A 16,262-nucleotide genomic window follows, 5' to 3' on the forward strand; every position below is an offset into this window, starting at 1 on the left:
CTCTCGAGCTTTGCTCTCCTTGAGTGGCCTCTCCAACGTCTCCAGCTTCAGTTTCAGATCAGCAATGGACTCACTGGCTTGCGTAAGATCTTTGTACTTGGCAGACAAGGAGCTTCATAACTCTGCCAGGCTGTGGAGTGACTTCTCTGTGTCAGCCTTGAATGCTGAAATTTCCTTGTCGTTGACCTCAAGATTTGCTTCCAGTTTCTTCACCTTGCCATCCAGTTCGTTCTTGGTGGCCTTTGCAGCCTCGGCAGCATTGAAAGACTCCTTGAACTTGCCGGCGTGTTCTATGGTCTGAGCTTCAAGTATTTCTTTGTGTTTCTGCTCTAGCTTTTGAGTCCACCGCATGCCAAGATTTTCAACATCTTCATCCTTGCTGCAGAGCTTGGCGACAAGCGCTTCCTTGTGAGCGGCAAGGTCTTCCTCTTGAGTGTCAAGCCCAACCTTGCGCTTGTTCAATTCTGCATCCACTGCTGCTATCCTTCACATAGCTTCCTCTTGAGCTTTCTCAGCATCAAACTTCTCCAACAAAAACTTCTCCCGGTGTTTGGTCAGTTGCTCCCGGTAATTGGTCACTTCTTGGAGGGCTTCAGTATACCATATTTGCGTCTCTCCAACATGCTTCTGGAAATTTGTTTCTGCTACTCCCATGACTGCTGCCCGAGAGTCTAGGATCTCTGTCTGGCCCTGGTGGAGTACTTGGAGTTGTTGGTTTGTCGCTCATGGCCTTGAGGAGCTACTCTTCTTTGGACCCGATGCCGCTGGCGCATGGTTCGTCAACAATTTTGAGCCCGGCAGCAGCAATGACATCCTCATCTAAGTCCTCTTCTCCAGTTGGTGTCGAGTGCTTGCCATTCCTGGGATGCCAACAAACAGATTTTTGCCAACCTTAAGATATCTGCTTGATGGAGGGGCGTATGATGTTGATGGTTGATCCTCGATAACCGCCTTGCCGGCAACAGACGACCTAGTGACTTGGACAGCGCCAAGCGCTCCTGCGGCAGGAATGTCGTCTATAGGGTCATTTGTCTCGTTGTCGTCCTCCTCGGCAGCTTTCTTGGCGGCCTCTTTGTGCACGGTACTGGCAGCTTTATCAGCGGCAACCGTGTCGGCCTTGGCAGCAACATCCTTGGCGATCCCCTCAATATCAATATCAACATTCATATCATCTGTTGAGGGAGGATCTGAAGATGGAGGAGAAAAGCAAATCAAAATTTGAGATCAAGTTCAAGAAAACAAAAACAACGAAAGAAAAACAAGTGCTCAAAGCGAGTGGTTACCTGCATGCATTTGTTGAGGAGAGATTTCTTCTCCTCTTGCAACATCTGTTGTCGTCGCGTGGTTACCGGCACCCATGCTTGTTGGTTCCTCCTCTATGCGAATAGGCTATCGGTGGATGCCCTTGCCGGAGATCCATCTCCGGGCGTTGTGGTTGATGAAGATGGCACGTCAAGGTTTGCCTCTGGGTGTTCTCCTTGGTGTCGCTCTTCTCCTATATGCTCGGCGATGTCAGCGGTGAAGATTTCTACGCCAACGCTCGCCAGCGGGAAATGAGTGATAGACTCATGCTGTGGGCTAGGCTCCGGGCTGATGATGACGACGTCTGGGTTAGTCACGGTGCCTGTCGGTGGCTCATCACCCGTCGAGGTCTTCGCCCTCTTCGCCAGCCTCTGTGTCAACGTTTCAGCATCTCTGCGGAAACAAGACAAGATAAAGCAAGTTGAGATTAATAAATCAAGAAATCAAGGATGGAAGGATGCGACAAGAGCTCTTACTCTTCTTCTGCTTCGCCTTCACTCAGGACGGAGAGGTCGAAATTGACCTCCAATCCAGTGTTGGTAGGAGGAGGTGGAGTAGGAGTCCTCGCGTGCTTGGCAGCAATAGCAGTAGGTCTAGACGACCCTGCTACTCCAGTTGTTGGAGCAGATGTACTAGACGAGCCCGTTGCTCTAGTTGCTGACGCAGTTGTATGTCTTGTACGTCGCGCGGGCTGCTGTCGAGCTCCTTGCCATTGCGGGGCCTTGCCAGTCGCCTTCTTATCGGCAACTTTGTTGCTTGAAGATGGATGCACTAGGTTGCTTGAGACGGTCTTCCAGAGGGCGTGTGGTCTCCTTGGAGGAGCATGGGGATCCTTGTGGGGTTGCTCTTCGGGAGCATCTTCGTCATAGGAGTTCTCGGCAACCTCGTCGCCCTGCTCCCCGGCAGACTCGCCTTGGTCGATAAGATCTTCCTCTGGCAAGTCTCCTTCTTCACCAGTTTCAGCCACCAAGTAACCAAAATCACCAGCCTCTGTGGCTAGTTGTGTTTCCTCTGCTCTGCTAGCAATGTAGGCTACTTCTTCGTCGGTGGTTGGGCAGATGATTTCTAGCTCCTTCCTGATGACCTTCTTCGACAAGTTGTCGAACCATTCCTATACCTGATCTGCAGGCGGTTCAGCCCAAGTTCCGTCAACGCCATGGGAATTGCACGCCTTCATCATGGCGATGATTGAGCCCAGAGCAGAGTTGTTGCATAGAGGGATTATGTGTGTCGGTAGCTTGAACTTGTCGCCCAGCCTAAACAGTTGATGACAGAGGGACGTGTGTTGTAGAACTGTCAGATTGTTGTTCAAGCCCGGATGCAACCTCATGATGTCTGCAGCATTTTTGAAGTCCCAAGCTGGCCTTCCCTTGTTCTGCAGGGGGGCAATCCAGCAGTGAAGGAAATCGGCGCCTACCATCTCAATAGTGAGCCCGGCAGCCTCAAGTCAGTGGATTCTAGTAACTGCGATTGTGAGTTGCCGGTAACTATAGAAGAGTACAGAAGATCAAACTTGGGAGTTGCCGGCAAGTTCCTTGCCGGCAAGATAACAATGACCTAGTAAGCTCCGAGCCCGGCAAGATCCCACTACCTTTCCACCACTCCACCTCAGCGACCCGCTTGTCACTTGTCGTATAGGTGTCGAGCGGGTAGGTAATTAGGTGAGTTTTGTCTGGGCGCGTGGCAGCTCGCGGCTGAAGATACAATTTTAATGACACCCGTCCCTGGAGCATGTCAAGGAAATATGAGGTAGCTGGGCAAACGACACAAAAGGGGAGACGATCCTTGCTGAGGAGCTTCATCAGCGTGACACCTCATGGTGCATTTAATGCATTTGTGCTAACCCGTCGGAGTTAGGTATTTGGCACTATAGCCACTGTTTACCTTATGTAAAGACTAGTTTGCCACTATGGTAGCCCCTTTCCTTATAAAAGGAGGCCCATGGCTACCTTTACAAAGGTCGACACTTTGCCCAATTACATGCGTAGCTGCACTTCCCACGCAATCCAGCCAGCCAGTCGCACTCCTTGTACTTGTGCTCATACATCTAATACAACAAAGCAGGAGTAGGATTTTACTCTTCACAGCGGCCCGAACCTGGGTAAACCACGGTGTTGATTGCTGGATCTGCTCTTTGTGCTTGACGATCTCCCCAGTCGAACCGCAAAGGGATCATCATGGTCCCATAGATCGTCGTACACACGACAACCCCTCTCACCTGGTGGCGCCGGAACAGCGTCGGAGCAATCATTATGACGGCGATCTACACTAACAACTACACCGTTGTCATCACCAACTCTCTCCCCCTCTATGCAGTGGTGTAACACCTCTTATCCCCGATGTAATCTCTACTTAAACATGGTGCTTAATGCTACATATTATTATCCAATGATGTGTTGCCATCCTATGATGTTTGAGTAGAATCGTTTTGTCCTATGGGTTGATTGATGATCGTGATTGGTTTGAGTTGTATGTTTTATTTTGGTGTTATCCTATGGTGCCCTCCATGTCGGGCAAGCGTGTGGGATTACTGTTGTAGGGTGTTCCAATATGTTCATAATTTGCTTATAGTAGGTGGCGAGAGTGACAGAAGCTTATACCCGAGTAAGGGATTGTTGCATATGGGAGTAAAGAGGACTTGTTACTTAATACTATGGTTGGGTTTTACCTTAATGATCTTTAGTAGTCGTGGATTCTTACTAGAGTTCCAATCATAAGTGCATATGATCCAAGTATGGAAAAGTATGTTAGCTCAAGCATCTCCCTCATATAAAATTGCAATAAGGATTACCGGTCTAGTTATCAATTGCCTAGGGACAAATCCTTCTCTTGTGTTACAAAAAGCTTTCTACTAAACAACTAACTTTTATTATCTTGCAAATTACTCATAGTTTTATTCTCGCTAAGAACATCTAGTTTTACCCTTGCAAACTTATCCTTACACCTACAAAGTAGTTTTATTGTTCTACATAAACAGAACGTTAAGTGTGCGTAGAGTTGTATCAGTGGTCGATAGAACCTGAAGAGAATATAAATTCTACCATTAGCTCCTTGTTGGGCTTGACACTCCTACTTATCGAGAAAGGCTATAATTAATCTCCTATACTTGTGGGTTATCATGGTGCAGACGCCACGGAGGCCGGAGATGAGTCTGAAGAGGAGGAAGATGATAGCTCTTCGGGGTTAACGTCTTATCATCTAGGGTCATGGGCTCTGTAAAAATGACATTTCTCGTTCCTCTTTTGTTGGAGCGATTATGTTACTACCACCTTCTTACCGACAATAATCGGAAGCTATTAGGTTGCATTTAAATTGAGTGCCCATACTTTTTCCTTGTTGTCTCCTGCCTTCTTCCATGTCCATGCTCCCTCGCCCACCCTTCCATTGCACATGTCGAAGGAGCCCTCGAGGGCGCATATTCGTACCATAAGTGGTCTTAGCGAAGCCCGAAGAGGACTCGCGTTCATTAACGCTTCCTTGGAGGCATTACATGTCCGACCATGCTCGTTTGAAAATGCCTTTCTTTCATGGTCTAATGCTATATATGTTGAGTGGTCAAGGCTCCGAGGCACAGTGGTAGGAGAAAAATTCCCCTGAGAATGGCGAAAAAAGTTGGTCATGCGTACCAGGGCTAGCTCCCTGCTCTGCGGGGTCGATCGCCTCGCTAAGAAGGAGAGGGATTATCTGTCCTTCATCGTCTGGTCGCAGCTTATCTAGGATGGGAGGCGGCCTGTCCTGCATTCCTGTCAAGCGCACATTTTAAATACCCCATGGGCAGAGGGCTGTCGACGAGTCAGGTTTCAGTCGCCGAGATAAACCATTGGCTTGGTCAACAAATGTGACAAGGAGCCACCTGATAATAGAGCCGTCAGGCTCTAGAGGCGTGATGATGCCCGGGGGAGCCCCCATCATGGTCACCCAACTATTGCTATGGGGGAGCGTGTCGCCTTGTTCAGTTAAGCACCTAACAGTTCTCGTTTTGCAGTTGTTCGTGGACCTTCTAAACAATGGGATATGAAGACCTTGTGGAAGATGATGACATGTTGTGCGATCATGCACAACATGATAGTGGAGGATAAGGGTGAAGATGCCGCCGTAGGTCTGGAATTTGAGAACATGAGTGATCTTATCCAACTTCTAGACCAGAATCCATCCATGTTTGACAAGTTTCTTCAAACTCATCAGCAAATTCGGTATCGAGTAACTCATGAGCAGTTCAAGGAAGATTTGATTAAGTATTGTCCTATTTGAATATTTTCAATCATCTACGATTTCATATGTTGTTATTTACATCTGCGGAGATGCCATGTGTGCATTGAGGGTCGGTATTGAAGATGCCCTTATGCAAGCACTGCTCGTAGATGCGGGGGTGCAAGCACTGCTGCCAACATGGTCGTGGTCAAATCAGATATGCTCTGATTGGCGTTGCAAGCTCATGTGGTTGATGATTCACTTCTTGATAAGTAAGATATATTTTCTTCTTTTGCACTGCACTGTGTCTTGGTTCACTTGGATCCTTGGTCCTTCTCCATAGTGGGTGGGGAAAGTCGATTTCTCCATCTTGGGTGGTGCCAAGTCTTGCCTTTAGCAATCCCTAAGTCTAGTTTGTTTTGTTTATCTTTGGTTTATATCCATCCTCCATAACCTTTTTGCGATGTTGTGTAACTTTTTCTTCCTGAATAAATGCACGTACAAGTTTTCTGTAGTCTAAAAATAAATATTAGTATTATGTAATTAGTCAAGACTGAAGATTGAATGCTACCATGAACTGTATTTGGATCCCACAACTGTGGAAGCATCTTCTGAAAAGTAGACCCCTATTTCCTTTAACATGCACACATTCTACATAATCACATTTACCACATAGCCTTCACATCATCAAGTATAGGTACATGTAGTTCATTCATATTCCATTTTCAGCACATGCAGTCTTCACATCATCAAGCACATATGAATCCTACACATAATTAATTTTTATTTTATTTTTTCCAACAACCAATCATTCCCAAGACAGAAAGTCATGATGCACTATAATGTGTAACACCAACCTCTGTTTACTGCTAGGTCTGCTGCTGTCCAAAGGAGTACGGAGGGACATTATTCTCGTATATTGTAATTTTATATTTGACAAATATGTTACTATAAATTCTCGCAACAAGGTGCGGCTATTAGCTAGTACTCTAGTGTTGTGTGTGACAGAGCGCCGCATCGTAAGTTTTTTTCCCAACGGAGTTTCGTATGGTATGTAGCCCAAGCGTAGTTGTGGTGTCTTACCTAGAAAAATAACCAGATAATTTTATTAGTGCCACGATGGCAAGTGCAAATCAAATAACTATATCAGAAATATATATGGTGTAAAGGCTTACTGAATGTAGATTTGTGGTTCATTGGTGCCATGGCGGAAAGTGCAAGCCGAACAGCTAGGTAACACCATTGGTGTAAAGATTACCTTGACAACTGGGTAACTACGTACCACATGGTATGTGTGGTAAGCAACTTCATATTTGCAACTGAGCTATGATGTTTTAGGTCGTTAGATAAAAAAACAAAATTCAAAAACTGGTTAACTACATCAATACTATGATTATAACCGTGACTCGGACGTCCACATCCAAAAACATAGAAACGGTGAACCAATCTGTGGTTGAAAGGTTAGGAGGATAGTGGTATCCTAAGTCCACCAGAGTTCAAGTCCTAAACTTGACACTGGTACTCGCATTTAAAAAAAAATAGAAACGTACACATGTGCTACATGGTAAGTCTTTTTCTTAAAAAAAATCTTACCTAAAGTACTAAACATTAGGTGTGAAACAACAAAAAAACAGTTGTTTTAGTAGGCTACAAACCACATACTATTTTCCCTCAAAATTACATCCTCTATGCATTGCTTTTTCTTTTTTTGCGAGGGATCCTTTGTATGCATTGCTAACTATTAAGCCGCTCACTCTCATCCATACCCTAGCTAGTAGGCAGGAGGCCGAAAAAGGAAATAAAAGTCACATCTGAAGGAGCCAAGCAGGAAATAATTGAAGGAATTACTTGATCCAGATCTGAGCCGGATTGATTGAAGAGACAAGATGGAGGCGTCACGGGCTGAGGCATGGACAAAGATGGTGGTGGAGCTCAGCCCGGTAGAGACACGCATGCATGTGGAATGTGATCCACGCGCTCCTGTTTTTGATTGGGGAAATGGACCAGGATTCGCGTCACCCTCGGAGACGAACATGGTGCGAATCATAATTACTGTTGTTGATAGGTTTTGAGATAGCTTACCGCTGCGCTGAGTTATTCTTGTATGTAAAAGCAAGGAGTTGGTATTGAAGTTTTATCAGCAACGAAGAGGTGGCATCAAAACACTGATTTGTGTAGGGACTGGTGTTTTCAGTAATCTACTAAACAAGTGGCTATAACTTGTGCATAACATGGCAAGTAAGTAATTATAATCTAGGAGTAGGGAGGAGAACTTTTGGTCTATGGGTGTATATACACCCTATATGAAAAAAAATAGTAATTAACTAAAAAGTCAAAAAAACTGATAATATTTTTGAATTCAACTTGACCTTTCATTGTACTGGTAAAAAATCCAAAAACGAAAAATCTTGTTGACTTCTTTTCCAAAAATACAAAATTTTCGTTCAAAATAGTGTCAAACTATGAATAGTAACTTATAATAGCAAATACAATTCTTTTTGCCCTGAAGTCAATGCTAGTTTTCTATTCGTGAAAATTTATATGCTAGTGCAAAAAAAAGTCAAGTTTATTGTAAAAAAACTTCCAAACTTTTGACTTGTTTTAATTATCAAAAAATTCATATGAGATGTAAATACACCTAGGAACCAAAGGGTATTTTCACTAGGAGTAGCAACAAATGACAAATAAGAAGTCAAAATGTACATATATATCAGCGAGGGGTCTAACTTTGAACATCAATGTGACCGACTATCTATGAGTCACGTGAAAATAATCAATCTAGTCACTTTTCTTCCATTGTCCGATCCCCTGCAGCTGTCTTCTTCTTCATTGTGCAGCAGTTGTGTGTTGTGCCGCTCAGAACTGCCTGTCAAACCACCTGCCCCGCCAGTCGATTGACACTGTTGCGCACCGCCTTGCTACCCTGCCAGCCTCAATCGTCGTCTCCATTGTGTCGCGACTGCCCCTGGCCTTCCCTCTAGACCCCACAGTCCTTCACGTCGGTGGCCACTATGTACCCCAACCAGTCAAGCCTTCGCCTGCGACGCCGCTGCCAGCCACGTAGTCATCGGTTCCGCCTGCATCCTGATGAGCCCGCGTCGGCGTTTCTGACTCAAGCTCATTTCGACTGCCATGCGAATAATTCTCAAACGCCTTCTTAATAGCAAACATGATCATCAATTGCGTACATGATTTAAGAGATTATTTTTTAATTTGAAAATAAATGTTATGTGTTAATGCCTTGCGTTTTGACTAATTTTGCTTTACCCAAAATGTAGAAAATGCATGCATTAGATGGGTGGATGGTATAGGACGCATGTCAAGCCTACAAAAGCCACGTGACATTTATTATTTTCAGTAATAAAACTTGTATTGTATTGTTTTTTGCGGGCAATAAAACTTATGTGATCCAAGACTGGAACCGTTATATATATATTGTCCTTGAATCCCTAGGGAGAGAATCAATGCTTCAAATCATTTTCTGAATACTTCATCTACCCCAAAATTAGTGTCGCTGACTTAGTACAATTTTAATACAAAGTTGTACCGAGTCAGCGACATTTATTTTGGGACGGAGGTAGTATTTTATTTTTATGTGATACTTTTTTTTTTAGTTACCATGAGTGGTGGCAAAACGGTTTGGCTGCAACATGAGAACAGGGTTTACAGGGAACCTAGAGCGCTGCCACCAGATCTGCTGCGTGTGCACGCTTGTGGGGTGCTCGTATGGTGAGACCAAATGGGCAGGATGGCGTGGAAATCTCCGATTTGATCGTGCGTATGGACGTTCGTGCCCTAGTGCAGTCCTAATCTCTTTTATTTTATTTTTGGCCGGGGAATGCAGCCCTAAACTTTAGCATCCCAGTTTTTCTTATTTTATTTTTTTGCAAATAATGCTCTAAATTTATATTAAAAACTTCCAACGATACAAGACATCTAAAAAAATAAGAAAATTACGACCAGGTTGCCAGAGAGCCAAACAAACTTAACCTCTTAGCATCGCATTTATTTCTAGATTTATTTCAGAATTTCCGGCGATGCACATTCAGCGGGAGGAGACGTTCCTGTCGACGACGAGGTGCCTACGGTGACTTCGTAAATTTCAAGATGATATGCTGGCTCAGTCTTTCGGAGGTGCTAAAGGGGTAGGGTGTGTGTGTGCGTTTCTAGGGATGAGTGTATGCACGTGTATATGAGCATTTGCGTCTGTACTATGTTTAAAAAAAAGCACGAGTTGAAGGCGTGCCGCCACTGCCACCCATGACCGAAGTTGACTTGACATTTTATCCTGCGGCTGGAAAGTCATCATGCTAAGGTCAAAGTGGACCAACGCCCGGGAGAAGGAGTTGCCTTCATAGAAACCTTGTGCAGATTGAAAATCCTAGAGCCAAACCATCTCCTAAACAAAACTTCTGCTACCCTCGCAAAGTCGTCGTGCTAAGATCCAAGTGGACCAACGTCCTGGAAAAGTTGTCACCATAGAACCCTTGTGAAGATTGAATATCCAAAACTTCCGCCAGCCTCGCAAAGTCGTCGTACTAAGATCCAAGTGGATCAACGTCCTGGAGAAGAAGTTGTCATCATAGAACCCTTGTGAAGATTGAAAATCCAAAACTTCCGCCAGCCTCGCAACGTCGATCGAGAGAGTATCGCTGCGACGAAGAGGAAACACGAACCACCAAAGAGTGATATGCCACGTCAAGAAGGCACTCAAGGGGAGAAATGAAGGGCATGGCCTCTTCATTGGCGTAAAATGGGCCAAGGAACATCACCCCAATCCTCAAGGGATGGCCTTCCATTGTTGAAGTTGTTGGCTGCCCAGAATACCCCCACCACCAAAAGTAGGAAGAAGATCATTACCTTATACCAACGCGAGGACACACAAAGCGCCCATCCATATCCCAACGACCTAATACGGTGTAGGAATTTGCCATCCAAATCCAATACCAATAGTCAGGAGAACCACTGCCTCGGTTAGAGATTTGGAGAAAAACTTATTTGGCATCGCCATCGCCATCGCCAAAGCTATAGACAACCAATGAAAACAAAGTCTCACCGCTCGCCGTCGGAGTAGCCGGTGGAGGCGTGGGAACCTGGTGACGCGTACCACGGCGTCTAGTCCTGCTGTGGCGGCTAGGTCACAACCTTTGGAGGAGAATGATCGTAGATGTACAAACATATGGTTATTATAAATAAGGTTTTGTCAGGTCCCTATCTCTTCCTGTTTTTGCCCACTCTGAAAAGTTGTGAAATGTCTTTAAGAATCTATGGATATTTATATTTGATATAGTATATATCCATTTGCAATAATTGGTGCAAAAGTGGCCTAGTGTAAAAATAGAAATCCAAGGATACATGCGTGGTGGATATACTCCCTCCGTCCATAAATAGAACTTTTGTGGATTAGATGCATGTAGACATATTTAGTGTGTTTGTTCACTCATTTCAGTCTATACCGGATCTATATTGAAATATCCAAAATATATTATACTCCCTCCATCCAGAATTAGTTATCGCTCAAACGGATGTAATTTAACACTAAAAATAGTGCTAGATATATCCGTTTGAGCGACTATCAAATAGTGCTAGATACATCCTTTTGAGCGACGACTAATTCTTGATGGATAAAGTATTTGTGAAGGGAGGGAGTGGTATTTTCTTTCCAGAAGTGTGCATATACAGTAGTATATAGTATGTTATCTAGACATGCACGATTGGCGAATGGTATGTTATTTAAAAATGCAAGATTGTTCTTTTGTTTTTGTATACAGGGCACGTTCAATCATTCGACGTGCTAAAAAATATTGAATGTCTTTCCAGATCTCCCCCTACGTGCTTAAGTCCTCTCCTTTTTAGATGGTGTGCTGTAATCCGGCCGCATATGCTGATAGTGATACTGCCATACTGGGTCAATTACGTCTTGCCATTCATTCAAACAACGGCCAGAGCGCCGGGCTGCCCCTGCCGCTGCGCTCCCGCCCGCCTATATATAGCCACTCCAATGGATGATGTCTACCTCACCTCACGAGATCACGGCTGGGCACGATCCACTCCTTCGGTCAGCTTATTAGCCTCCCACGATCTTCCCAACGAGACATCTCGTCCGAATGGAGTCTCTGCTGGCGGCCGCGCCCTTCCATGTCGCAGCCTTCTCATCCGTATCCTCTCCGTCCACCCACTCGCCGTCTCTCCTCCGCAGCATCCGTGGAGGCGGCCGCGCCGTCCGATGCGCCGCGGCCAAGGTGCGTCGAGCTCTGTTTCTTCCTGATTCCAAACGGGATCGTGTGCATGCTCTTCCTCTTATAGAAAAGAAAATCTGCGTTCGTCTGTGTCGCAGGAGGCCATCCTGTACGCGCTGGAGCACGATGAGATGTTCAACTCGGAAGAGGTGATCCAGTGGGAGAGCGGCAAGACGATCAACTCCATCGCCGCCGCGCAGGGCATCCGCATCCGCCGCCGGTGCCGCCCCCGGTACCCCTCGGAGGGCTCCGGCGACGATAAGGCCGTGCCCCGCAACATCCTCGAGCAGATCGTGTGGGACAAGGAGGTGGAGGTGTCGCAGGTACAGAAATAAGTACATGCAGACACACTTTGATTTGATATACTTGCATGCACGCTGCATCTCAAGACTGCATTGATGTTCGTTGTTCATGGCGTTGCTGACTCCTCTGAGACGTGCATGCGTGCAGAGGAAGGCCAAGAAGCCTCTGAAGAGTGTCGTGGAGTCCAGCGAGCACGCGCCGCCGGCCAGGGATTTCATCGGCGCTCTCACGGCAGCCCACCGTCGCAACGGCGTGCCTGCCCTGATCGCCGAGGTTAAGAAGGCGTCGCCCAGCAGGGGCGTGCTAAGGGAGAACTTCAACCCGGTGGGTTTTTTTTACTCTGAATGTATTACTCTGTCTTCGTCATGTGCAGTGTTAATAATCACATACGATACGACTGACGTTGGAAATTGGCGACAGGTTGAGATCGCGCAGGCATACGAGAAAAACGGCGCGGCTTGCCTTAGCATCCTCACGGATGAGAAGCACTTTCAGGTTCGTTACTTTTAGGACAAGTTAACGCCAATATGTGTGGTGGGAGCTAAACCTGCCCACACGCCCTATAGCACACAGACTATGCCATATCACCGCATGCATGTGAAAATCTTTTTAGATTTTCTGTTTTTAAAATGTTTTATCTCTTAAATGAAAAATCTGATTGAAGATCCGTTTTCATCATTAAATCCCTGGCGACGAGATCTTCGAAACTAGATTTCATATCAATATATTTCGACGAAATTTTTTTTGGTTAAAAGTTGTCGTGTCTGTTGCACATGAATTGCCATAATGTCTATACTGAAGTTGCCATGATATGTTTCAGCTATTTTCTTCTACATTTAAAAGTAAATTTTGACATATTATAAAATGGGGAATTAAGAAACTAGACTTGTCATGCACCATAAATTAAAATTGCCATGATACATGCACTTAAAATTGTCATGGTTCATACAAAAAAATATTTTCATGATCAAAGTACTGGAATTGCCATCATCGAAAAACTAAAATTGCCATGATCTACAAACTAAAATTGCCACATGGCAACTTTAGTTTAAGCACTATGGCAACTACAGTGTAAACATCATGGCAACTTTTGGGCAAAAAAAATTTCGTCGAAACATATCAACATGGGGTCTAGTTTTGAAGATCTCGTCGAGACGGATTTAATGGTGAAAACGGATTTTTAATTCGCTTTTTTAATTAGGAGATAAAACGTTTTTAAGCCGAAAACCAAAAAGATTTCTGCTGATGTCATCTGTTCATACATGGCAAAATGAGTGGTGATGGAGGCGTGTGGGTGATGTGCAAACGCCCACACGTGTGGGCGTTAGTTTTTCCGTACTTTTATGCCTATTTTTAGATGAACTGGTTTTATAGTACCTGTTATACATTGATTAAATTGGTTTCGTTCATTTCTGATATTTGCAACTCCGTCGATTCTGTAGGGGAGCTTTGAGAACCTTGAAACGGTCCGCAATTCGGGTGTGCAGGTACCTACTATGAGTCTACGATGGAGACATGCGCCTATCGTGTTTGAATAATATATTTTTCTTCTATCTTTGTTTTCACTATATACAAATTACAGATCTCTTGATTGTGGTCATGCAAATGCAGTGCCCTCTTCTGTGCAAAGAGTTCGTCATCGATATCTGGCAAATCTACTACGCACGATCAAAGGGCGCCGATGCGATTCTCTTGATTGCTGCTGTGCTACCGGATCTTGACATGAAGTACATGCTTCGCATTTGCAAAAATCTTGGAATGACTGCTCTTATTGAGGTATGTTTTGGATGTTTTGGGCCAGGTGGTATTCCCATATACTGTACACGTTTGAACAGTTCGAATTTGATATGAAAAATGGACCACTCCTTGTTCCATTTTGCAATTAATATTGTGACTGAATGGTTGACGTTATTAACTCCGTGATAAATATAAATAGGCCCCTTCCACACCCCACAAAAATGTATGCTAAAAAGTGATTGGTATTTCAGGTTCACGATGAGAAAGAACTCGACCGCGTGCTGAGAATAGATGGTGTTGAGCTTATTGGAATCAATAACCGTAGTCTAGGTACCAGTTTTCATCACTTTCTGAGGCCAAATTTGTTTTTTCGTTCGTGCATAGGTGGTGCTGAAGTTTATTATCCTTTGCAGAGACATTCGTAGTTGATACTTCAAACACAAGGATGTTGATGGAGAAGCGTGGTGATATCATAAAGGAGAAGGGAATATTGGTAGGCTCCATTTAATTGACCGTTGCTCCTTTATTTGAACAAATGAAGGGACTCCCTTGTACTTCAACTGAACTTTATTAAAGAAACCAACATCACGTTACAACACGATTTAGCATCATTCGTCCTTTCGACTAACTATAGCCTTATAAAATCCTCTTAACTGATTTGAATATACTTATGTAATAAATATATTAAATAAAATAGGTACAAGCAAGTTTTCATCTAATCCTTGATGCAGCGCATTGATTCTTTGATGCACATATTGGGCACTGTTGACAGCCTACAGAATTTATAGTTGCTACTCAGTCTAGCAACATAAAATGCTTTAAGATAGTTTGTACTGGATTTTTACGAATCTTTGGTTTTCAGGTTGTTGGTGAATCTGGCCTGTTCACTCCCGATGATGTTGCATATGTGCATAGCGCTGGCGTTTCTGCTGTAAGTTTTTGTACTTATCATTCGAAAAAATGAGAGCCAGTACAAATAATCTTACATGGGCCCTAAGTGATATGTGTTTTATTGAGGGCGGTGTATGTTCTTGCTTGCAGGTTTTGGTAGGAGAGTCTCTGATCAAGGAAGAAGATCCTGGGCGAGCCATTGCTGGGCTTTTCGGGAAGGAGCTCTTGAGTTGACTTAATGCTCTGCAATTGTGTGTGTTGGCTTTTTCCGTTCTTTGGAGCAGATTTGTGTTTGTGGCTACTTTTTATGTAGCAAGCATAAATAGGTGTGCATATGCACTTCCGAATGGAGTGCACCAGATGTATATGAATAAGAGTAATATGCGCTCCAAAATAATGTAATCCGTTCTCTTATTTATATAGATGTGTGACCCATCTTAAAACTGAACACAAATATTGGGCCAGAGGTGGGAGCACTAGATAGTTCCTCAATAACAAAGTCAGCATCCAGAATATCAACCATGTACCCCTGAAAGAAAAAAAATCAACCGCATAGGGACAGAAAAATTCTGGAACTTGGTGCTGCCGTGCTACCAATCCAGTACTCCCTTACCACAAAAAATACAAGCATTCAGAAAAGTTTTCTATACATAGATTGTAATGCGATCTAGCATGTACAAGAGTTCAACTGAAAACAACATCTTGAATTATGGAATGAATAGTTGTTTCATCCTCCCTCTCTGGGCTACTCAATGTATGTTCTACCAGATCTTGACATGAAGTGAAGTACATGCTTCACGTCTGCAGAAAAGCTTGGAATGACTGCTCTTACTGAGATATGTTCCAAGCAAACTAGTTTTTATACGACCAATTTCTTGCCAGAACTATCCAAATGCATGGAGTTAATTCGGTTTTGACTGTCGGTGTTACTCTGTGTTATGAAGAATGAATTGCTCATGATCCCTTTTGCAACTACTATATACTATGCTGGAAAATTCATGCTATTAACTCCACGCTAACAATGTATTGTCCTGAGAAAAAATTCACCCTATCAGTCTAGTTCATTTGATTGTATCCTCTTGGTGATACTGAACTGTGGCATTTAGCAGTGTACGTACTAAATGTGACTGCTATTTCAGCTTCATGATGAGAGTGTTGAAATATATTGCCCACCTCCCTCCATCAGTTCGGACTTTTGTATGAGTTGGCTGGAGCATAAATTCAATATGGTATTAGAGCCAAGAGGTCTTGAGTTCAAGATCCTGCCAATGCAGTATTAAATAAAACGATTATGCGGCCTACATCGATCCCACGTCTAAGGACTAAAATAGCTAGATCCGAATTAATTGACACAACCTCTATACAACGTTGCATCAATTAATTCGGATCAGAGGGAGTACTATTTTGCATCCATTTTTCTCCTTTGTACTTTCTAAGCCCAAAGTTGCTTTTGGTCCGTTCTAGATGATGTTGAAGTTTATTGTTCTTTGCAGAGACATTTGAAGTGGATACTTCAAACACAAGGATGTTATCCAAGAAACGTGGTGATATTATAAGGGAGAAGGGCATACTGGTAGGCTATACTTGACTTGTCGTCGG

General features: G+C 44.0%; 1 protein-coding gene across 1 annotated transcript; it reads left to right on the forward strand.

Annotated features, from left to right (window-relative positions):
• Positions 1 to 11,511: 11,511 nt before the first annotated feature.
• On the forward strand, positions 11,512 to 15,081 carry LOC109779769 (indole-3-glycerol phosphate synthase, chloroplastic). Its single transcript, XM_020338395.4, has 10 exons — positions 11,512 to 11,735; positions 11,831 to 12,055; positions 12,183 to 12,359; positions 12,456 to 12,530; positions 13,478 to 13,522; positions 13,647 to 13,811; positions 14,024 to 14,102; positions 14,186 to 14,265; positions 14,635 to 14,703; positions 14,814 to 15,081. Exons 1-10 carry the CDS (start codon positions 11,601 to 11,603, stop codon positions 14,895 to 14,897), a joined length of 1,134 nt encoding a protein of 377 aa, XP_020193984.1. The 5' UTR covers positions 11,512 to 11,600; the 3' UTR covers positions 14,898 to 15,081.
• Positions 15,082 to 16,262: the final 1,181 nt, after the last annotated feature.

Source organism: Aegilops tauschii, chromosome 5, assembly GCF_002575655.3.
Source record: "Aegilops tauschii subsp. strangulata cultivar AL8/78 chromosome 5, Aet v6.0, whole genome shotgun sequence".
NCBI lineage: Eukaryota > Viridiplantae > Streptophyta > Magnoliopsida > Poales > Poaceae > Aegilops > Aegilops tauschii.

What these genes read in the sequence shown, in the direction of transcription:
- LOC109779769 (XM_020338395.4), top strand. Translation starts at nt 11,601, where the DNA reads ATGGAGTCTCTGCTGGCGGCCGCGCCCTTCCATGTCGCAGCCTTCTCA. An exon ending in TAAGGGAGAACTTCAACCCG is followed by an intron (nt 12,360 to 12,455) that starts GTGGGTTTTTTT and finishes AATTGGCGACAG; the next exon opens with GTTGAGATCGCGCAGGCATA. An exon ending in TAAAGGAGAAGGGAATATTG is followed by an intron (nt 14,266 to 14,634) that starts GTAGGCTCCATT and finishes TTTGGTTTTCAG; the next exon opens with GTTGTTGGTGAATCTGGCCT.